Here is a 25,359-nt window from a genome sequence, read left to right as displayed (position 1 = left end):
CTGAATCAATCCACCTCATAGAGGGTCTAGCAACCCTAAATACAACAACTGTGAAGCCTGCCCTGTCCTGAGCCAGTCTCACTGACTCCAACATACCTAACTCCATTATAATGTATTTTGGGGCAATAAAAGTATCATTTTTTAATGGTTGAAACTTGTATATCCTTGCTTCTAAAACTAAACACTGCATAGTGCCACTCTGCTGTAGAATGGGACTAACATCAGGGTTAGGGTAAGAATGAGACAAACTGGATGAATTATGTATACTTCACTGAAACGGATGAGGGAGAGAACAGTTTAAAAGCAATATATTATAGGGCATTATGATTATCATAAGAGTCCGGAATGAAGGTTGCAGAGTGGAGTATACTCGGGGTGGGGGGGACTGTATACCAATGAACGAATTTTTCTTTTACTTTTTAAAGAAAAGAGCAAACTGGGGTGGTGGTGGGCAGGGAGAAAAGTGCAACAATGAATGAACTGAAATCCACAATCTGTAAATATTCACTGAAATTAATAATAATAATAAAATATTTATATCCTCAAAGTTTAAAAAGGCAGTTTAAGATATCAAGACAGGTAAAAATCATCAGCTGAATGATAGGGAAAAATGGTAACATTATAAACTTTTGGTTATATATAACTAACCTGGGATGTCCTGGTATATTCCTCATATAGTCTGTCATATTCTTTACTCTTTTCCTGATATTGAGCATGGTATTCTTGCAGTTTTTTCCCTACTGCATCAATGTTATCTTCTTTTACCAATTGATCCTACACAAGTAAATACAAATAGCAGAATATATTAATTCCACATCCAATTATTGTAAAAATTTTTAAGAATTGTTTTATACAAAGGCTGTATTATTTTACATTCCCAGCAGTGGATAAGGATTCCAATTTCCTCACATTCTCACCAATATTTATTATTTTCTCCTTTTTTCATCTTAGCTCAAACAGTGAGTGAAAAAATATCTCATTGTGATTTGGGTTTACATTTCTTTGATGGCTGTGACAGTAAGCATCTTTTCATGTATTTGATAGCAAATTTAAAAGAAATATATATAATGCATTTTGTTGCTGAATTTGGTAGCCATTTGAATGTCCTCCATGGTTAAATGTCTACTTAAGATATTTATCCATATTACAATAGAGTTGTCTTTTTGTTGTTAGTAGAAGTATTTTTATACATGGTTAATAAATACATGCATGAAAGATACTGTGGCTAATAAAAGACAGCCCCAACTAAGTTTCAGAAATACTGTATATGTTTACGGTTGTATTGTTGTTGTTGTTGTTGTTGTTGTTGTTATGTGCCGTGGAGTCACCTGCGACTCACAGCAACCCCATGTACAAGAGCCCTAAATCCTGCTCTGCCCTGTGCCAACCTTATTGTCTCTGACACACCAACCCCCATTACCTCAGTCACTGACTCAATCTACCTCATTAGAGAGGGTCTTCCTCTCCTGCCAGGTCCCTCCACCCTCCCAAGCATGATGTCCTTCTCCAAGGATTGGTCCTTCCTTGCAACATGTCTACACTTAGGGTACAAAGTGAAAAATACTAATTTCTTTTTTAAAACAACATGCTAAAACTACTAAGCTAGAATCATGTAATACGGTCACTAACGGTTTAGGTGGCACTATGATAAACTTCTGTTATCATACCTGTTGATATCTGGACACTGGGTACATCAGCTTCACATCAAGTTTGGGATTGTACTGAGCAAGAGATTCATGATGATAATGGTTAATGAGCTCCACCACAGAATTAAAAGTCAGAGGATCAGAAAAGCCGTATTTACCATCCCGATGATAGATTTTTATTAACTTATTATTGCCTCCCTTCCTGTGAAAACGAAAACATTAGTTACAGATTTTTTTCTCCCCCAAGAATTTAATAAAGTACTATTAAGTACCACTATCATATGTAGGTTGGTATCACATATAAACTTACTTGGAGTGAAAAGACAGATATAATTAAATGCATAAAATATATATCCTATATTATTTCCACAGTATCTATTTAATCCTTAGAATACCTTAGTTTCTGAAGATAGGAATATCTTCAAAGTAATCAATATCAACAAATTTAGCAAAAACAATTGTGTAATATAAATAACGAAAATGCTTAAAATGTTTAATCATGTTTATAATCTGATATTCTAATTTAAATTCTTTTAATTTAAATTTTCTAATTTAAATTTTTTTAAGGGAAGGTTAAAGACAATCCTTTTAGGGACTAAAGATATGTAAAACTGTGACTTGGACAGAAGCAGAAGTCATCTCTATATTAAGAGTGATGATAAATATTAGTTACATCATCACCAATACACACAAGGTTTTACTGTTAAAGTACAATTTTTATTTTTGTTTAAATTTTTATTTCATCATAGTTAAGTGGTGGCCCCTCTAGGAAGTTCGTCAGCTCACCTTTTCCCATTGTACAAACAGCTCCCAAAGTAAAGACTTTTGGTCTACATGACATTTATTTCTTGGTCACAAGATCACCTCAGCCTCATCTGTTCATTCTATATACACTTATGATTCCATCTCCAAATATTTATAAAAATCATTTCCCTCTGTGAGATCTTGCTTGGCAGATTCACTGCTGCATTTTAATTGTATTGGATGAGCCAATGACGGAACTTATGGGATGGATTAATAGAAGTTTCTAGCCTATCTAAATTAGATCTGGCAATTCTCTACACCAAAGCAAGCCTCATTGATTTCTGGTGGAGGTTTTTTTGTACAATTATAATTATAACTTTCCATATGATTTATAAATGGATAATTAATCTGGCACCTTATTTTATCTTTTATAGTTCCTTTAATTCTCAGAATGAAATATTTAGACATAGCATATTGATGATTCAAATATCATTCAACTGTTTTACCACGTATGACTTTTGAAAAGCCTTGAATAATTTTGAAAATGCCTGAATAATTCTGAACGCTCTATTTTATTGAGTTTATCCAAAGGACCTCTGATAAGATTATTTATAACCAAAGATTAAAAATTATATCTTTTCCAAATAATGATTAGTTTTTCAAATTTCATAAGGTATACTTTAAAACCACAGAAAACTGATTAATTATATCTTAGCATATCTTAGCAAAATACTACTCTTTCAGCTCTTCTTAATCTGCATGCAGACTTATTAAGAAAAAAAAGATGTATCTCAATGGTCAACCTCATTTCTGTCACCAAATTCTTACTCTTTTTTTTTTACATTTTAATGAAAGTTTAGAGAGAGTTTGGAATTCCATCCATACATTTTTGTTCATTTTCCTCCCCGCCCACCTCTCCCCTGTAGTTAGCTTTTCTCTTTGAAAAGAAAAAAAATATTCTTTCATTATTATACAACTCTCCCCAGTCTAGTTTACTATGTAGTTCTTATTCTAGACTCTTGTCAAGAAAATAATACCTAATGATATATTCCTTTAAAACAGGTCTCTCTGAAATATCTCAGTCACAAAAGGACAAACACTGCATAGTATCACTGCTATAGAATGGGACTGACATCAGGGTTGGGGCAAGAATGAGAAAAACTGGATGAATTATGTATACTGCACTGAAATGGGGGAGAGAACAGTTTAAAAGCAATATATTATAGGGTTTTATGATTATCATAAGAGTCCGGAATGAAGGTTGCAGAGTGGAGTATACTCGGGGTGGGAGTGCAGGGGGATTGTATACCAATGAAGGACTTTTACTTTTCAAAAAGAAGAGTGAACTTGGGGGGGGGGCAGGGAGAAAAGTGCAGCAATGATTGAATGGAAATCCAAAATCTCTGTAAATGTTCATTAAAATTAATAATAAAAAATTAGGTCTTCTCCCTCATCTGTTTCAGTGCAGTATACATTATTTATCCCTTCTTTTCTTTGGGTTTCTCCCAACCCCATGTCAGTCACATTGTACAACAGTGGCACTATGCAATATTTGTCTTTGTGACTGAGATATTCCACTCAGCATAATGTCCTTCAGGGTCACCTATTTCGTATAATATTTCATGAGTTTCTTGTTTTTCAGTGCAGCATAGTATTCCATTTGTTTGCTGATGGGCACTTAGGTTGTTTCCAACTCTTTGCTATTGTGAACAAAGCCGCCATAAACATGGCTGTGCATATATCTGCTGGAGTGACAGCTTTGGTTACTTTAGGGTATATTCCCAGTAGTGGAACTGATGGGTCAAATGGTATTTCTATTTCCAACTTTTTAAGGAAGCACCATACTGCCTTCCATAATGGTTGCACCATTTTACATTCCCACAAACAGTTGAATAAGGGTTCTAGTTTCTCCACAACCTCGCCAGCATCTGTTGTTTGCTGTTCTGTTGAATTTTGCTATTCTTACGGGGGTGAAATGATATCTCATAGTTGTTTTGATTTACATCTCTCTTAGAGCTAGGGTTTTGAACATTTCTTTATGTGTTCATTTACCATCTGAATGTCTTCTTTGGCAAAGCGTCTGTTTATATCCTGTGCCGATTTTGCAACTGGGTATTTCCTTTATCTTGTTGTGTTGCTCAAGTATTCTATAAATTCTAGATATAAGTCCCTTATCAGATATGTCATTACCAAATATTTTTTCCCAGTCTGTGGCTTCTGTTTTTCCCTGTTGGAGAAGTTTTTGGATGCGCATAGGTATTTGATTCTTAGAAGATCCCATTCATCTATTTTATCCTTTCCTGGTTGTAAGTTTTTCAGGATGCTTGGAAGACTGTTCATGCTGTGAATTAGGGCTTCTAGGGTTCTTCCAAGCTTTTCTTTGATGACGTTTATAGTCCTTGGTTTTAGTCCTTGATCCACTTTGAGTTGGTTTTTGTGTATGGCATGAGGTTTAAGTCTTGTTTTCTGCAGATGGTTTTCCAATTTTGCCAACACCATTTGTTAAAAAGGCTGTCATTTCTCCACTTAACTGATTTCATCTCCTTGTCAAAAATCAGCTGATCATTTATAGATGGGCTGATTTTTGGGTTCTCAATTCTATTCCGTTGATCTATGTGTCTGTCATTGTACCAGTACCACGCTGTCTTGACCACCACGGCAGTGTAGTAGGATTTGAAATCAGGGAGTGAGATGCCTCCTACCTTGTTTCTCTTTTTAAAGAGTGCTTTGATTATCTGGAGCCTCTTTCCATTCCAAATGAAACTGGAGATTGCCTTTTCCATCTCACTAAAAAACAAGTTCTAACTTTTCAACTACACTTCCTTCCTCACTGTTTCCAACTCTTGCACTCCAATCACAAATGATCATTAATGTATCTTGATTGCATGTCTGATCAATTTTAGACTGTAAAATTTGTTTAAAATCTTCAACTTCTTCCTCTTTGGCTCTAACTGTTGATGTACATACTTGAATAATAGTCATATTAACAAGTCTTCCTTGTGTGTGTATAGATAATATCCTTTCACTCACCACTTACGTCAGGGTAAAACTTGAAATTTTCTTTTTAACTATGAATGCAACACCACTCTTTCCCTCTGTTTTTCATTCTCGGCATTGTATACCATGTGACTGTCTGATTCAAAGTGACCAAAGCCAGCCCATTTTTTCTCACTAATGCCAAGAATGTTAATGTTCATGCATTCCATTTAGTTTTTCACAACTTCTGGTTTCCAACATTCATACTCTGTACATTCCATATTCCCATTTTTTTTTCCATATTCCCATTTTTAAAGGATATTTGCAGCTGTTTCTCCTCATTTTTTGAGTGCCAATCTGGGCTCTAGCCCTAATATTATATCTCTTCACGTTCCTCTAATTGTTTATAGGGTTTCAAAGGTCTGTTATTTCAGAAGTAGATGGCCAATCCTTCTTCCTTATCTGTCTTAATCTGGGAGCTCCACTAAAACCTGTCCACCCCGGGTGACCCTTCTGGCATTTGACACACTGCTGGCATATATTTCAACATCATAGCAACTCACAAGTACAGCAAACTGACAGACAAATGCTATACTAGAACAATGATAAGCAATCAAGAATATAAATATCTAACCTATGAAGTAATCAGAAGTATGTAGATTAACTCTAATCAAAAGAAGATGGAGAGAATACAAAGAGTTAGTGTACAAAAAAGAATTGGCCAACAATGAAATACTACAGGGAGTACAATATGATCAACAGCCAATGGTAGTGAAAGAAGAAATTCAAGTTGCACTGAAGGCAATGGCAAAAAAATAAAGCCTCTGGAATTGATGGGATAGTAATTGAAATGTTTCCAATGACAGATACAGTCCTGGACATGGTCACCAGTCTATGCCAGGAGATTTGGAACTGCCTGGCTGATTGATTGCAAGACACATGTTTATTCCCATTCCCAAGAAAGGTGATCTAACGGAATGTGAAAACTACAGAACAATATTATTAATATCACATGTAAGCAAAAAATACTGCTGGAGGATTACCCAAAAATGGCTAGGAAAAAAATACAAAGCACCAAAACCAGCTAGAACAGTACATGAAGAGCTGCCAGTCATTCAAGCTGGATTTAGTAGAAGCTGTGACATTAGTAATATCATTGCAGATATAAGAAGCATCCTAGCTTAAAGAACACCAGAAAAATGTCTATTTGTGCTCTATTCATTAAGCAAAGGTATTCTGTACAATGTGGATCATAAAAAATTATGATTAACACGGAGAAATATGAGAATTCCAGAACACTTCATTGTGCTCATGCAAAATCTATACCTAGACTAAGACTTGCAAACAGAGCAAAGAAATATTATTTGATTTAAAATTAGAAAATGTATGTGTCAGTGTTGTATTCTTTTAATCTGTATGCTGAACAGATTATTCAAGAAGCTGGACTCTATGAAGAAGAATGTGGCATCAGGATTGGAAGAAGGCTCATTAATATTCTTCATTATGCAGATGATACAATCTTGCTTGCTGGAAGTGAGAAGGAGTTGATGCACTTGTTATAGAAGGTGAAAGACTGTAGATTGCATTTCAAGGTCAAGAAAACAAAAATCCTTGCCACTGCACTGGCTCGCAACATCATGACTGATGGAGAAAAGAATGAGACTATCAATGACTTCATCTTACTTGGATCCACAATCAACATATTTGGTACTAGTATCCACGAGGTCACAGGACATACTGGATTGGCAAAGTCTGTAAACAGGGATATCTCCAAATTATTGAGGAGCAATTATTTCACTTTGAAAACTAAGGTGTACCTGGTTCAGCCTATGATCTTTTCAGTCACTTGCTATTTTCATCTGAGAGCTGGACAATGATTAAGCATGACAGAAGAAGAACTGATCCCTTTGAATTGTTGTTGGAAAAGACTGCTGACAATAACAAACAGATATGTCTTGATCCAGAGTGCTCCTTAGAGGCAAAGATGAAGTTTTGTCTCACATAATTTGGACATGTTGCTACAAGAGGTTATTCTTTGGAGAGGGACATCATGCTCAGGAAGGTAAAGAATGTCAAAGGAGAAGAAGACTTTCAAACAGATGGATTGACACAATGACTGCAACAGTAGACTTGAGTGTGCTGGAGATCGTAAAAACAGCAAAGTATAGAAGAGGGTTAAGATTGTTGTTCATAGGGTTTCTACGAGTTGTATTTGACTCTACAGCACCTATCAACATCTCAGTGACATGATCTGAAGGGAATTGCACTGCTAATCCAAGGGCTGCACCTTTCTGATAGTTTAAATCTACCAGCCACTCTGCGAGAAAGATAAAACCTCTTTCCACAGGATTTACAGTCATAAAAACTCAACAGAGTATCAGCTATGAGCTGGTTCCAAATCAAAAGCAATTAAGATTGTACATGATTACTGAGACAGTAAGATTTTTGAAAACTCAAGTATAATGAATTTGAATCTTTGTGTACAGTAGGATGATATTTCAAAATTTTTACTTTCCTCTCATGTTGCCATTCACCACACGGCTGTATGCTAATGATGAGAATAAAGTAAAAATCACCTTTTGGGTGGGAAAATCCAAATAAGATGAATAGATTATTATTAAGAGATATTGGTCAATTTCACCATCTCACCAGGTCTAAATCATGGTGGTTTAGAGGCAGAATACAAAAATCTCACTGCCCGAAACAACTATGACATATTACCTCACTCCAGTAAGAATAGCAAAATTTAACAGAACAGCATAAAATGCTGGTGAGATTGCAGAGAAACTGGAATCCTTCCTTATTCACTCTTGGTGGAAGAATAAAATGGTGCAACCACTATGGAAGGCTGTATGATGTTTTCTCAAAAAGTTGCAAATAGAGATACCATTTGACCCAGCAATTCCACTGCTGGGAATATACCCTAAAGAAACCATAACTGCCACCCAAGCAGATATATGCACAGCCATGTTTACTGCAGCTTTGTTCACAATAGCAAAGAGTTAGAAACAACCCAAGTGCCCATCAACAAACAAATGGAGAGAGAAGCTGTGGTACAGTCATACAATGGAATACAATGCCTCACTGAAAAACAAGGAACTCATGAAATATTATATAAATGGGTGACCCTGAAGGACATTATGCGGAGTGAAATATCTCAGTCACAAAAGGATAAACACTGTATAGAGCCACTGCTGTAGAATGGGACTGACATCAGGGTTGGGGTAAGAATGAGAAAAACTGGATAAATTATGTATACTGCATTGAAACAGATGAGGAATAGAACTGTTTAAAAGGAATATATGATAAGGTATTATTGCCATGACGGAGTCTAGAATGAAGGCTGCACTGTGGAGTGGACATGGGGGTGGGGGTGGGGGAACTGTATAACAATGAAAGAATTTTTCTTTTACTTTTCAAAGAGAGGAGTGAATTGAGGGGAAGGGGTAGGCAGGGAGAAAAGTGCAACAATAAATGAATTGAAACCCTAAGTCTCTTTAAATTTTCATTAAAGTTAATAAAAAAAATTCCAACTCAATGCTGGTATATAAAATAATTGGAGTTTCAACACATGTGCCCATTTGCACAAGGAATTCCTGCACATGACAGTGACTTAGACAAGGGTGTGGCAGTAGAGAAAACCAGAGATTAGTATAAGCCACAGCTGAATTGGGACCATAGTCCCACCAAAACAGAATATCACTCTGTGTGTGTGTTTGTGTATGCAAGAAAGGAAGACCCTTGATGAGATGGATTGATTCAGTGATTGGGGTAATTGGAGTAGGTATGTCAGAGACAGTAAGATTGGCACAGGATAGAGCAGAGTTTAGGGCTGTTGTACACAGGGTTACTATGAGTCACAGGCAACTCAACAGCACATTAACAACAACAAAAAAATTATATATTACATATTATATATTATATTATATTATATTTATTATAGTATAGTATATATTATCTATGGTATATGATATATGATATATATAGTTGTTGTTAGGTGCCATCAAGTCATAGATGACTCATAGCGACCCTATGAATGAAAGACCTTAGCACTGTTCATAATTTCCAGAGGCAAGCCATTTCAGAAATGGATGCCATTCCTGCTTCCAAGCTTGTTTTACTCGGGAAGCTCCACCAAACACTCTCCACCATGGGTCACCATTATCACATTTGGCACATTAGTGTCAGTGTTCAGCATCACAGCAACCATGAGTTTCCTCTGTACAATACACAGATCAGTGCTATACCACCTAGAAGAAATCTGAACCAGGCCTGAGGGCCACAGATTAAAATCACCCACCTGCAGCTTGTTCAAGTAACATTTGAGCAGAGTGCTAAAGGAAATGAAGGAGTCAGTATATTAGAAATACAGAGAAAAGTTTTCCAAGCATATCCAAAAGGCCCTGAGGAACAGCCATATTTAAGGAATAGTAAGGAGACCATGAATGCTGGCAAGAGCAAAAAGGAGAGTTGTTATTGGGTGCTGTTGAGCCAAATGTAGCTCATAGCAACCCTATGAACAACAGATTTGAACCTTTGCCTCTCCTGTGTCATCCTCATCATCTCTGAAATACTTGAGCCCACAGCTGCAGTGATTGTGTCAATTCACCTTGCTGAGGGTCTTCTCCTTTGCCAACCTTTCCAAGCATGATGTTCCTTTTCAAGGGATATCCCCACCTAACAATAAACACAAAATATGTGAGACAAAGTTTCATTATCCTTGCCTCCAACGTGCACACAGGCTGCATCTTTTTAAAGACACACTTGCTTGTCTTTTTGGCAGTCAAAGAGATATTCAGTACTCTTCTCCAACACCACAACTCAAAGGCATCAATTCTTCTTTTGTAAATTCTTACTGTCCAACTTTCAGCTGCATAGCAAGTAAATGGAAAAAGTATAGTTTCAACAGATGTACCTTAGTCTTGAAATTGGTATTTTTGGTATCACCCCTTTGGCCAGATCCCTGACAGCAGACTTTGCCAATGCAATACATCTCTTGAGTTCCTGGCTTTTGAGTTTCTCAATGTTGACTATAAATTCACGCTAGATCAAATAACTATTTCTATATCTTCTCCAACTATCATGATGTTGCCTGTTGGTTTGGTACTGATGATTTTGTTTTCTTGATGTTAAGATATAACCCACATAGAAGACTGTAGTCTGGGATCCTCTGCAACAAGTGTTTCAATTTCTCTTCACTTTCAACAAGCAAGGTTATGTCATCTGTATAACACATACTGTTGATAAGAATATTCCTGATTCTGATGCCATATTATTCTTTACACAGTCCAGCTTCTCATATGATTTGTTATGCGTACAGATTAAATAAGTATGGAGAAAGGATACAGCCCTGTTGCACACTTTTCTTGATTTTAAACTATGCCGGTACCCCACATTGTTTGTACCACAGCTTCTGGGTGTTGAAGGATTCCCATTCTTCTCAATGTCAGGCATAATTTATTATGATCCACACAGACAAATGCTGATGGGCTGATTTCGGGGTTCTCAATTCTAATCCACTGATCAATGTGTCTGTCATTGTACCAGTAGCATGTCTTGACCACCACAGCAGTGTAGTAGAATTTGAAATCAGGGAGCGAGATGGCTCTTATCTTGTTTCTCTTTTTAAGGAATGCTTTGCTTATTCGGGGCCTCTTTCCATTCCAAATGAAACTGAAGATTACCTTTTGCATCTCGTTGAAAAATGGATTTGGTATTTTTATTGGGATTACATTGAAGATGTAAACTGCCTTTGGTAGTACTGTCATTTTCACAATATTGAGTCTTCCAATCCACAAGCAAGGTATATTCTTCCATTTCTCTAGGTCTCTTTTTGTTTCTTGTAGTAATGTTTTTCAATTTCTTTGAATAGATCCTTTTCACTTCTGGTTAGATTTACTCCCACGTATTTAATCTTGTGATTAGCTATTGTGAAGGGTATTGTTTTCCTTCACTCCAGTTCTGTATTCTGTATTCTTTCTCTTTGTCACTGTGGAGAAATCCAATTGATTTTTGTATGTTTATCTTGTATCCTGCCACTTTGCTGAATTGGTCAACTATGTCCATTAGTTTTCTTGCTGAGTCTTTAGGGTTTTCTAAGTATACAATCATATCATCTGCATATAGAGATAATTTTACCTCTTCTTTGCCAATTTGGATACCTCTTATTTCCTTCTCTTATTCCTACTGCTAAGACTTCCAATACAGTATTGAACAAGAGAGGTGATAGTGGGTATCCTTGCCTAGTTCCTGTTCTCAAAGGGAATGCCTTTAATCTCTCTCCACTGAGAACAATGTTGGCTCTCAGGTTTGTGTATATACTTTTTACTGTGTTGAAGAAATAGCCCTCTAATCCTATTTTGTTGAGTGTTTTAATCAGGAACGGTGTTGGATTTTATCCAAGGCCTTTTCTGCATCAATTGATAGGATCATATGGTTCTTGTTCTTTGCTTTGTTAATGTGATGAATTACATTGATAGCTTTTCTTATGGTGAACTATCCTTCTATACCTGTTATGAATTTTACTTGGTCATGGTAAATTTTTTTTTAATGTATTGTTGGATTCTGGGATTCCAACAATACATTAAAAAAAAATCCCAGAACATTTAATTGTACTAATGTGAAACCTATTGAGGCAGTAGTCAGAACAGAGCATGGTTCAAAATTGGGAAGGGTGTACGCCAGTGATGCATCCTGTCTCCATACCTTTTGAACATGTATGCAGAGCAGATTATCCGAGAGGCCGGGCTCTATGAGGAGAATTGTGGCATCAGGATTGGTGGAAGATCTATTAACAATCTGTGTTATGCAGATGACACAACCCTGCTTGCTGAAACTGAGGAGGACCTCAAGCACTTGCTGCGAAGGGTCAAGGACTGCAGCGTTCAGTATGGACTGAGGCTCAATATCAAGAAGACAAAGATTCTCACCACTGGACCAATTGGCAGCGTCAGGATGGATGGCGAAGAGATTGAGATTGTTCACAGCTTCACGTTGCTCGGCTCCACAGTCAACACTCTTGGCACCAGCAGTCAGGAAATCAAAAAGCGTATCGTGATGGGAAAGTCTACTGTTAGGGACCTCTCTAAAGTACTCAGGAGCAACAGTGTCTCTCTGGAGACTAAGGTGCGCCTGATACAGGCCATGGTCTTTGCAATAGCTTGTTATGCATCGGAGAGTTGGACAATGACTAGGGAGGACAGAAGGAGAGTGTTGATGCCTTTGAGCTGTGGTGCTGGAGAAGAGTACTGAATGTACCATGGACTGCCAGGAAAGCAAACAGATTCATCTTGGAGAAGATTAAACCAAGCTACTCCTTGGAGGCAAGGATTCTGGGGCTTCGTCTGACATACTTTGGACATGCTGCCAGGAGGGACGGGTCCTTGGAGAGAGACATCATGCTTGGGAGGGTGGAGGGACAGCGCAGGAGGGGAAGACCCTCTATGAGATGGATTGATTCGGTGACTGGGGTAATCGAGATGGGTGTGTCAGAGGCAGTGCGGTTGGCGCAGGATAGAGCAGGGTTTAGGGCTGTTGTGCACAGGGTCGCTATGAGTCGCAAACGACTCGACGGCACATAACAACAACAACAACATTGTTGGATTCTACTGGCCCGGATTTTATTCAGGATTTTTGCATAAATGTTCATGAGAGATATTGGCCTATATTTTTCTATTTTGGTGGTGTCTTTACACAACTGTCAAAAAGAAATACTGTACCCAGAAAAACTGTCCATCAAATATGAAGGAGGGATCAAGATATTCTTAGAAAAATAGAACCTAAAGGCATTTGTAAAAACAAGACCAGCACTGCAGAAAACACTGAAAGATGTCCTTCATAACAGAGGTGCTACGGGAAGCAGGATGGACCAAAGTAACTAGCAACAAAACCAAAAAAGAACTGAACAAAATGAGAGAAATAAAACTTTGCCTTTCAATAATCACACTGAATGTGAATGGTTTAAATGCACCACTGAAGAAGAAAAGAATAGCACATTGGATAAAAAAACAAAATCCATCAAATATGCTGTCTACAAGAGATATACCTGGAAAATGAAGATAAAGAAAAACTAAAAATAAAAGGGTGGGGAAAAAATATACCAAGCAAATGACCACCAGAAAAAAGCAGGAGCAATGATATTAATCTCTAATAATGTAAATTTCAATGCAAAAACTATCACAAGGGACAAGCCTTCCTGTGGAAGGACATTCAGATCTGCTACATCTGGTTGGAGCCCACATTGTTTGCATCCACGATGAAGCATTTTGGATAATCATCCAGAAGTTGGATGATCTTAAGGAAGTAGTTGGACTTCCAGGTCACCCTATTTTCCCTGGGCATTACGGCAGTGCATCAGAGATTGCCACATGGGGTTAAAGAATATGTCACTCTCACCAGGACACCTGGTGAGAGGAAAGGATATTCTTTATGTCATCCCACAACTCATGTTAAACAGTACGATGTCAGTTTAAAACCTGAAGTCTATCATTCTAATTCATCAGATGCTCTGCTGGAGAAGGAGAGGCAATCTCCTCCCGTGCCACCAGTCAGATGCGATTCCATGGTACACAATAAGAAAAACAAACAGACAAAACCCTAAGGTACACCACATCTTAGTCATGCTTAGAAATGCTTCTTATGTATCTGAAAGTTGGACAACGAATAAGTGCAGTTGTTGCTGTTAGGTGCCTCGAGATGAATACTATTCCTGGCAACCCTATGAACAACAGATCTGAAACCTGTGCAATCCTGAACCATCTTCATCATTTCTAATTATACTTTAGCCCACTGCTGTAGTCCATCTGGTTGAGAGTCTTCCTCTCTTTCACCAATTCTCCATCTTTCCAAGCATGATGTCCCTTCTCCAGGGAACTGCCTCTCCTAGAAATATACCCAAAGTATGTGAGAAGAAGCTTTGCCTCCAAGGAACACTCTGGCTGGCTGTACCTTCTTCAGGACATATCTGTTTGTTCTTTTGATAGTCCATGGGATATTCAGTACTCTTCTCCTTTTGGAGAAGAGCCTAAAAGCTAAGAGAAAAGCTGTCATTTTTAGTCATTGTTCAGCTCTCAAATATATAGCAAAGGACTGAAAAGGCCATAGCCTGAATCAGGCACACCTTACTCTTCAAACTGACATCATTACTCCCTGGTAATTTGGAGAGGTCCCTGACTGTAGACTTTTCCCGGTGCAATACATCTACTGAACTCCTGTCTCTTGATACCAACAGTGTTGATCGTGAATCCAAGTAAGATGAAGATATTGACAATTTCAACCCTTTCTCCATCTATCATGAGGCTGTCCATCCCATAGTGATTATTTTGGTTTTCTTGATGTTGACATACAATCCATATTGAGTGGTGCAGGCTTTGATCTTCTGCAGCAAGCACTTTAGGTCCTTCTCACTTACTGCAAGAAGGATTGTGTCATCTGCCTAACACAGGTTGCTGATGAGTCTTCTTCAAATCCTGATGCCACATTCTTCTTCAGAGAGTTCAGCTTCTTGAATAAACTGCTCAGCATACAGATGACAAAGGTATGGAGAAAGGATACAATCTTGAGGCACACCTTTCTTCATTTTAAACCATGTAGTGCTCCCTTGCTCTGTTTACAGAAAAACAATATCTAGCACCTTGGTCTGGGTATAGGCTTCACATAAACACATTTAAGTGTCTGGGATTTCCATTTTTCTCAATGTTAGCATAATTTACTATGATCCACAAAGTCAAATGCCTTTGTACAGTTAATAAAGCACAAGACATTCTTCTGGTATTTGTTTCCTTCAGCCATCTGATAGAAGTAATGCTATCTCTGGTGCCATGGCCCTTCTAAATCCAGTTTGAGCTTCAGATCATTATCTATGTACTATTCTAGCTATTTTTATATGATCATAGCAGCATTTTGCTTGCATGTGATAGAAATTATATGGTTTGATAACTTCTACATTCTACTGGATTCTCTTTCTTGGAAATGAGAACAAATATGATCTTTTCCTGTCAGTTGGCCAGACAGCTATTCTGCAAATTTCCTGACACTGACTGGCAAGCATATCCAAGGCTCCATTTGCTAGCTGAAACATGTCTATTGGTATTTGATAGATTTCTAGGGGCTTATTTTTTGTCAACGTCAACAGTGCATTTTGAACATCTTCCTTCATTACTGTTGGCTCTTGATGATATGATACTTACTAAGGTATTTTATTGTTGGTCAATTCTTTTTAGTACAATGAGTCTGTGTATTTATTCCTCCACCTTCTTTTAAAAAAATTATTATTATTATTATTATTATTTTGTGTGTGCTGTCAAATTGGATCTGACTTGTACAGGAGGAGATTGCCCCTTCTTCTCTAGCAGAGCATCTGGTGGATTCGAACAGCGTACCTCTTGGACTGCAGTGCAGCTTCTTGCCACTAGGCCACCAGAGCTCCCTTCCTCCATCTTCTTTTAATGGTAAGATTTTGCCCATAGCATCTCTTAGTATTCCAACTCGAGGCTTGAATTTTTCAGTTCTTTCAGCTTGAAAAATGCCAAGTGAAAGCTTTTATTTTTCAAAATTACTTCCCTAGTCTATTATCCTTGACTTTGCCACATGATTAGGAAAGATCATACAAATGGAATCATACAGCAGAGGATTGGATGGTTTCACCAATTTAAACCAGGTTTAAAATGAGCAAGTTCAGTGGCAGAAATTTAGGAATCTCACTATCAGCAAAAAAGAAGCAGAGTATGCAGTGTGCATCCAGGGCTAGAGATTCTTGGGCCAGCTAGACCTACAGAAGAGCAACAGTAGCCACAGCAGAGAGCCAGAGCCCTGATGTTAGGCAAAGTTATCTGGAACTGTTGCCCCACAAAACCAGAGCTAGTAGCCTTTGCCCAAGTTTACCACAGGACTAGGAGAGAACACTCTAATTGGCAGAAATAAGAAAGCTTTCTCATACTGACCTAAAGGTAAAAGGCCCGGCAAGCATACTTCAGAAGCTGTCCTAACTGAGAAACTGTATATTGTTGCCAACATGAGTTGTATCCTGTTAACTTTCCTAACAAACTCCATAATTATGAGTTTGTTTCTGTATTGTCTCAGTAACAACTATTGCAATGGAGTTTGGACTCAGTGAAGCAGTAATTAGTAATTAGCAGCTGAAATTAGTAGAAGGAAGTGGAGGACATGTTTGACCTCATGGGAATTGGTTTTGTGTTGTGGATGCTATTGAGGGGGGCAATTCCCCTTGAGGAGTTAAAGGAGGTCAAACATAGCTGTACCCACACTTCCCTTACATAGAGCACAGGTCCTTTAATTCCCTTCTACCTAGGAGCTCAGTACATAGATGTCTTCTCTTCTCACTCTGGATTGGCAATTTTCTCCCAGTTGCTGTTGATATGACAAAACTCAACAAATAAGGTCCTCAGGTCCAGCACCATGACTTCACACTCACTACAGATTGTCTCATCTTGCCTTGGTCACTGCATCTCCATGTTCTGAAAAGTACTTAAAAATGGTTGTCTGAAAGGCTTCTACTTTGGTCTTGACTGCATTCACCGTCTCCAGCACTTTCTCCTGAACTGCCACAGACAAAGTCATTTCCATCCTAATCTTCGGGATCACATGTTGGATCCACAAGATCATGAAAATGTACCTCTCTTTGAGTGTTCAGACTTCTGGCTTAACAATGAAAAGCAAGGCAAGTACCTTCTCATTCCCAGGGAGAAAGCCACACTTAGGGACTTCTTTCTTCTCCTGCTTATCTGTTTCCACATCGTCCTGGGGTGGGGGTGGGGAGCTGGGATCGAGATGTCCAGTGGAGCCTAAAGGGAAGTCAAGTCAGCCACACTGAAAGAGTCTTCTTTCAAGAGTTGTTTCAAGTATATAATCTTCTGTGGCAAGAATGTGCTACGAAATTCCCCAGCCTCCTAGAAGAAACTTTGTCTGAAGATATCTACCTGTTTGCAGGCCTCTGCACTCAAGCTCATCCCACAAGCTTTGCCCATGCTCCTCCACTTGCAGAATCTTTAATCTCCCAGCTCACCACTTGGGCTTTTGCTTTCACTCCCCAAGTGCAGGCCCCTCCCTTGTGTTTTTTATTTATGACAGAAGAAGAATATAGGGCTTTGAGTTATGGTGTTCGTGGAGTATTGAGTATTCCATAGACTGAAAAAGAACAAACTTGTCTTACAGGAAGTGCAACCAGAGTACTCCTTAGAGGCAAGGATGGGGAAACTTCATCTTACATACTTTGGGCTGTTATTAGGAGGGGCCAATCCTTGAAAAAATACATCATGCTGGGAAAGACAGAGGTCAATGAAAAAGAAGATCCTCAACAAGATGGACTGACACAGTAACTACAACAATGAGTTTAAGTACGAAGAAGGTTGTGAGGATGGTGGAGGACAGGGCCAGGTTCAGATCTATTATTCATAAGGTTGCTCTGAGTCAACTGGATGGCACCTAACAAGAATGTAAATACTAAATGAATAGCACATTACACTCCCTCAGAGCCTTTGCAAGACTGCTTGGCGATTTAATTGCTTCTGCCTCCACCAACCAATCCCTGATTGCTTGAGTTTGCATATGAAAAAGCCAGAGCTATGGAGAGTCAACTGTATATGTTGACCGAATATACAATATAAGGAAAATTAGTCAAGTAACTGAAAGTTATGTATCTGTGCAATTATATATGTATAAAGGATTAAATAAAACACAGAAATCAAGCTGAAAAGCACTCACCGCAAAGTCAAAGTATAATCTCCCTGCATTTTGGTTGAGGCATCTCGAACTAAGAAGGTACCATCTGGCATGTCCCGTAATTTGTCATTTACTTCCTCCCTGAAGAATGGAATTATAGGAAAATGAAAATATAAAAGCATCAGTTATTTTCATCTGCTGTTACTAAAATTAATTAGGTGATTTAGAAAACAAAAAACAACTACTTAGGTGATGTCTGTGTCTAAAGTTAAAGAATCATTGGGGTCTTCAGATGACATTTAGTTCCTCCTACTAGACAGGCTCTTTATGTTTTTATTTTCCATGTTATACAATCTAAGGAAGGGTTATTTGCTTTTTAAACTCTTCCAGATGTTTACCGTCTTTGAGAGATAATGCTTCGACTAAGTCTTTGGGACTTCTTCAGGCAGTTCTGAATTTGCAAAGTTCCAGAAAAAACTAGCAGCTGTTTAGAAAGGAGGTTATAGTTAAGTAACAATTACAGCTGTATCTGATCGGGGAGGCGGGGAAACTACTAAATTGCCTAACATTCAGTAGGATATTCTCCAATTTGAATTTACATTGATAACAGACTCACCAACAACTGGTTTAGGACTTTTAAGAAACAACACTAGAACACTAAAAAAAACTAAAAGGACATAAAATAATCTTGAATTACAGTAGGACTACAAGGTCCTAAAATAGAAATTTAAATGGTATTTAGATATATTGTTGTTGTTGTGGGCCATCAAGTCAGAAGTGACCCATAGCTGACTCTCAAGTCAGTTTTCGGCAGTAAATCGCATAGGAGATTGCCAATCCTGCTGCAGAGCAGATGGTAGTAGATTTGAGCCATTTGCCTTTGGGATTGCAGCACAGCTTCTTACCACTAAGCCACCAAAGGCCTAAACGTAGTTGATCCTTTAAATGTAATAGATTATTTTATTGTTGTTGGTATTTGTTATGTACCATTAAGGCTGAACCAACCCATAGCTGACCCTCAGCGGGTTTTCAGAGGCAAGTAATTGCATGGGAGAAGATTGCCCATCTTTCTTCCACAGACCAGCTGGTAGCTTCAAACCGCATGTCTTCGAGATTACAGTGCAGCTTCTTGCCACACTGAAATTTTCTAATTCATTTAAATACAGTAAAACCTGTGCATGTCAAAATCCAATGGGACTACATGTGTTTCTGGGTCTCACAAGTGTTTAGCCTTTCATAAGGTATAGTATTCTTTTTCTATGGCTTTTTATTAGAGAAAAATATCTGAGTTTTCTTTCTCTGACAGGTTTCCACCCTCTATATAGGCACTGGCTTTTGAAGGCTTTATTGTACAAAATGTATTAAATCCTTAGCCAAACCACATTATGCCCCAAAAGTAAGTTTTTCCTAGAGTCCTGTTTCTCAAAGTGAAGTCAGCATAGAATCTGCACTAAAGTCACTTAAAGGAGGTTTTTTAAAATGCAGATTTCTTGGCCTACCTCAATTGATTCTTTTGTATGTAAAAATTTGGGAACTCCTGTCTTAGAGAAAGAAATATAAGACAAATAAGTACTTATAAGTATCTTTTATTCTAAAAAAATATCTCCACCTGTTCAGAAATCTGTCTGAGATGTAGTGTTAAAGGTAAAACTCACACACATCATTTAATAATTGTCTTTTTTTTTTGTGGGAGGAAAAGCATCAAGACACTTTCAAATTTTCCCACACAGGTTTTTTTAAAGGTTAACCTTAAATGACAACTAATAATGCTTAGAAAGATGGTGGGACAGCAAAGGATAGAATGACCCTCAACCAGGTGCACTGACACAGTGCCTGTGGCAATGGGCTCTAATATGGCAGAGATTGTAAGGATGGCACAGGATAGCATAAGATTCAAATCTGTTGTTCGTATGGTTGCTCTGAGTCTTACTTGACTTGATAGCAGTAACAACAACAACGGGACATTGGGGGAATGGTAGTTCAGTGACAGAATTCCTCCCCTTCCATGCAGAAAAACCACGCTTGATTCCCAATGAAGCTAAGTACAAATGCCCACTTATCAGTCAGTGGAAGCTTTCATGATGCTATAATGCTACGTTTCCGCAGCACTTTCAGACTAAGAACTAGGAATAAAGGCCTGGCAATCTACTTCTGAAAATCTCTCAATGAAAACTCTAGGAATCACAAGTTGGGCAGCATTTTGTTATACTGGTCATTAAGTTAGGAATCAACTACAAGGCAGCTAAAAAGAGCAACAAAAGGGACATTGAAAATTTTTTTTTAAATACTGATTATCAGAGAAAATAAAAGATGGTATTTTTTCCCCAAAACTGGTTACCTTGAGATATCCCCCCAGTACCATTCTGCATCCTGAAGAGAGGAATTGTCTTTCATTCCATTAGTTACTGCTGAAGTCATTGTCTTAGGTGGCTTTGGTGGAAGAGCTGAAAAAAGAAATGGTTTTATTTTATAAATATAAATTATAATTTACTTTCCCATTTCCTCTAGCAGGACCAGTTCCTTAATTAAACATAGTTAAGAGTCAAATAAGTAACAATCAAATTAGTTTTAACTTGAAATAATAGCCAAGCATTTTTTTAAGTCTAGCAAGAACTACCCGTAGAGAAAAAATTTAAAGCTATATCGTTTTACCTTTATACAGTATTGATTTTTAATTCTGAAAAATTTAAAGAATTTAGAAGAAATGAAGATATTTAAAAAAAAGCTCGTCTCTGGAAAAAAAAAAACACCAAAAAACAAAAATGGAAGCCCTTCTCTCAGTCCAAATGCCATTAAGGGGAGAGCTGAGCAACACATGATTGTGGCAGCAAAGAATGGGGTATCAGAGCCTGGCTGTCGAAAGGCTATGTCTACACACTGGAGTATTAATACAGCAGGGGATCTCAGAGTCCAAGTAGGATAAAAACAGTTTTTTTCACAGGTAGACCCTTTCCATAAAATGCTGAAGCCTGAGTGAAGTAAGAAGAGTAGGTACTATGGAGCTGCATAATACAGGGTGTTAGAGGAATGAGTCAGTCCTTGGAAGTGGGCAGCCCAGTACAAGTACTCTAGTTCAAATGAGTTAAGGAAGACAAAATGGACCAGGAGTGCTATAAACTGCATTTGCTTGACTTAAAAAACAGGTGCTGTAAAACTTTACCCATATCCCTGCTGGTACGACCCTATTTGAGAATACTGTTTCCACTGTTAAGTTAATGAGGCGAAATGAATCTAGGGTGTGTTTTAAACAAATCATGTCTGGGACATGAAAAAGCAAAAAAGATTAGGTACAGAAGCAAAAAGCACAGAAAGGCAAGCACATTAAGAACACCAAAGAATCAGGGAATGAAAGCTGAAAAGGGGTAAAGACCTTCCCCTAAAGCCCAAAGATATTTAAGGGCGGGAGTGGGGGGGGGGAGAACCACAACAACCTAAAAATCTGAATAGTGACTGGCAAACAAACATAGAAGTGCATTTATTTTTCTAAATATATGGTACACAAATTGTCAACATACACATGAAAAGATAATCAACATCATTAGCATCACTTGCTCACTCTCACCCCCATGAGGCAGATCAAACTCATAGCTGACCCTCCAGGTCTTTGGGAGGTTGGAAATCTCATAGGTGGAGACTATTCATCTTCTTTTTAAAAAAAAAAGACACCTATGGATTCAAACTATCAAAAGGGTTTGACCTTTCAGTTACTAGTACAACTCCTACAGTCCATCAGAATTCCATTCTTTAGCCACCATGTAAGTGCAAAACAAAAACTCTCCTTACCCACTAAAAAATGCAAATGCATTGCCCTCTAATCAGTTGGATCAACTCATGGTTGAACCTCCAATGGGTTTCCAAGATTGTAAATCACTTGGGAAGAATGGATTCAAATCAGCAAAAAGGAGAGGCCTTTGAGATAGCAGTACAAGCCCCTACTACTTTAGAGCTCCTCCATCCACACTGTTGCTCTTGTTGCACATACACTCCTAGATGATACTCCAGCAGGTTTTCAGAGGCAGTAAATCACATTGGAGGAGACTGTCCATTTTCTCTTGCAGAGCAGCTGGTGGATCTGAATCGTATACCTTTGGGTTGGCAGTGCAATTCCTTATCATTAAATCACCAGAACTCCCCAACAAACCCAGTGTAGTTGTGGCAGGTGCTATCAAGTAGAATATGACTCATAGCAACCCTATGAACAACAGATATGACTGAACCCTGTCCCACCTTGTGACATCCTCAAAATCTCTAGCCTACTTCAGCCCATGGCTACAGTCATCTTGTCAATCCATCCTGATGGAGGTCTTCTCTTTCACTCATCCCTTACCCTTCCAAGCCTGAGATCACTTTCCAAGAAATATCCTCTCCTAGCAACATGTCAAAAATACAAGATACTTGTTTTACCATCCTTGCTTCAAGGGAGCACACTGGTTGCACCTTTTCTAAGACGTTATTTGTTCTTTTGGCAGTCCATGAGATGTTCAGCTCTCCAACATCACCACTCAAAGGCATCAATTCTTCTTCTGTCATTCTTATTCACTGTCTAGATCTCAGGTGCATACTAAGTAATGAAAAAGACCATGGCTTGACACCTTAGTCTTGAAACTGACATCATTGCTTTTCAGTATTTTAGCGAGGTCCCTGATAACAGACTTGCCCAAAGCAATATGTCTCCTGACTGCTGGTACCACAGATATGGAAGATGAATCTAAACAAGATTAAATCATTAACACTTTCAATTCGTTCTCTAGTACAACGTTGCTCACTGGTCCAAGGTTGAAGACCTTTGTTTTCTTTTTCTTTTAGGACATTTGTTTTCTTGCTGTTAAGATGCAATGCATATTGAAGGCTGTAGTCTTTGATCTTCTGTCCTAAGTGATTCAGGTCCTCTTTGCTTTCAGCTAGCAAGACTGTGTCACTTGCACAATACAAGTTGTTGATGAGTATTCCTCTGATCCTGATGCCAAATTCTTAGCCAACCGACTGGAAGAGATTTGTTTCCATTCCCAAGAAAGTTGATCCAACAGAATGTGGAAATTATAAAACAGTATCATTAATATCACTTAAATCTATATGCATAACAGATCATTCAAGAGGCCAGACTTAATGAGGAGGAATGTGGCATCAGCATTGGAGGAAGACTAGTCAACAGCCTTGCTTGCCAAAACTAAGGAAGACTTGAAGTACATACTGCAGAAGTTCAAGGACTATAGTCTTCAATATGAGTTGAAACTCAACATCAAGAAACCAAGATTCTCACCACTGGGTCAACTGGCAGCTTCATGGTGGATGGAGAAGAGATTGAGATTGTTGATAATTACAACTTGCTTGGCTCTACAATTAACACTCTTGGCACCAGCAGTCAGGAAATCAAAAGACTAACTAACTGCATTGGGGCAGCTGTGAAGGACCCATCCAGAGTGCTAAGGAGCAATGATGTCAGTTTAGAGACTAAAATGTGCCTGATCCAGGCCATGATCTTCAAAATTACATGCTTTATATCAAAGAGCTGGACAATAACTAAGGATGACAAAATAAAAATTGTTTCCTTTGAGCTGTGGTACTACACAAGAGTATTAAACATACCATTGACAGCCAGGAGAACACATAGGTCTGTCTTGAAAAGGGTGAAACCAAGTTTCAGGTTGGAAGCAAGGATTTTTAATCTCTATCTCACATACTGTGGGCACATGACCAGGAGGGATCAGTCCCTGGAGGAGGACATCATGCTCAGCAGGGTGGAGGGACAGCACAAGAGAGGAAGATCTGGATCAAATGGATTGACAATAATTGGAATGATGCGATTAGGTATGTCAGAGTCAGTGAGACTGGCTCAGGATAGGGCAGGCTTCAGAGCTGTTGTAGATAGGGTCACTACGAGTTGCAGGTGACTCGATGGCACCTAACAACAAGAAGCAGCAAAATATTGCTGAAGATCATCCAAAAAGGGCTGAAACAGTACATTGACAAGGAACTGCCAGATGTTCAAACTGAGTTTAGATAGAGGGTATGGTACAAGGGATAACACTGCTGATGTCAGATGCATCCTGGCTGAAGGATGTGTATTTCCTTTTTATTTACTATGCAAAAGCATTTGATGTGTGCATCACAATAAACTATGGCTAACATTGAGAAGAATGGGACTCCCATAACACTTTAATTGTATTAATACAAAATCTATACCTAGACCAAGAAGACACTGTCTGAATGAAACAATGAACACTGTAAGGTTTAAAATCAAGAAAGTGATTACAAAAATGATATTCATTCAAAACATCTCATACGAGCAACAACAGAAAAGTTCAACAGGGCAGCAAACAAAAAATGCAAGTGAGGCTGTGGTTTTATTGGGGCTCCTATTCACTGCTGACAGGGATGTAAAGTGGTGTAACCACTATGGAAAGCAGTCTGGTGCTTTTTCAAAAAATTGTAAACAGAAATACATTTGATCCAGCAACTCCACAACCAAGAATATACCCTAAAGAAACCAGAGACACAACCTAAACAGATGTATGCACATCCATCTTTATTGCTGTATTGTTCACAATAGCAAAGAGATGGAAGCAACCCCATCAACAAATGAATGGATAGAAAAACCATGGTACAGTCACACAATGGAATATTATGCAGCACTGAAAAACAATGAACTTGTAAAACATTACACAACATGAGGGAACCTCGAGGGCATTATGCTGAGTGAAATATCTATCACAAAAGGACAAAGAATGTGTAACACTGCTGTTATCAAAAAGGACAGACATAGGACTTTACGGAGAGGATGGGAAAGGAGAAGATAGATAATGAACACTGCATTAGATTAGATGAAGGGAAAAATTAACCAAAAGGAATATATAATTGGGCACTATATATATGATGACAATCAGGAACAAGGGCATACATTGTAGGGTGGAAGGGGGGAGAGGGAATGGAGGTGGGGATGAAATGTGCAACAGTGAAAAAATTTTTAAAAATATAAAAGGGAAAAATACATTGTTCAATAATTTCCACATTCTCTTAAGATAACCTTTATTGGGAATTAGAACAAATCTTGATCTCTTCCAGTCAGTCAACCAGGCAGCTATCCTCCAAATTTCCAGGCATGGACTGGTGAACACGTCCAAAGGTATACCTGTTATTTTGAAACATGTCAATAGGAATCTATTGATTCCTGGGGCCTTATTTTTTTTTTTTAATTTAGGTTGTTTATTTTTCATTTCAATGCTATTTTTTTAAATTTAGGTTGTTTATTTTTCATTTCAATGAACATCTACAGAGATTTTGGGATTCCATTCATTCATTGTTGCACCCTTCTCCC

The 25,359-nt window shown here is 38.2% G+C and overlaps 1 protein-coding gene and 1 pseudogene across 1 annotated transcript in view; both read right to left on the bottom strand.

Annotated features, from left to right (window-relative positions):
- The window catches only part of LOC102871850 (phosphatidylinositol 3-kinase regulatory subunit gamma-like), a 152,954-nt gene that overhangs the window by 55,109 nt on the left and 72,486 nt on the right, over window positions 1-25,359 (bottom strand). The window contains exons 2-5 of the mRNA XM_006898982.1: window positions 20,383-20,488; window positions 18,087-18,185; window positions 1,668-1,848; window positions 649-774 (exon numbers count right to left, since the gene is read on the bottom strand). Of these exons, the coding sequence (XP_006899044.1) occupies window positions 649-774; window positions 1,668-1,848; window positions 18,087-18,185; window positions 20,383-20,488 (512 nt within the window). The remainder of the gene's footprint in view (window positions 1-648; window positions 775-1,667; window positions 1,849-18,086; window positions 18,186-20,382; window positions 20,489-25,359) is intronic.
- On the bottom strand, window positions 16,809-17,350 carry LOC102855581 (annotated as a pseudogene).

This window comes from Elephantulus edwardii, unplaced genomic scaffold, assembly GCF_000299155.1.
Source record: "Elephantulus edwardii isolate Elephantulus edwardi_28Jun2011 unplaced genomic scaffold, EleEdw1.0 scaffold00243, whole genome shotgun sequence".
Lineage (NCBI taxonomy): Eukaryota > Metazoa > Chordata > Mammalia > Macroscelidea > Macroscelididae > Elephantulus > Elephantulus edwardii.
The sequence above is the reverse complement of the archived record's forward strand: the minus strand, read 5'-3'. Positions and strand labels throughout refer to the sequence as shown.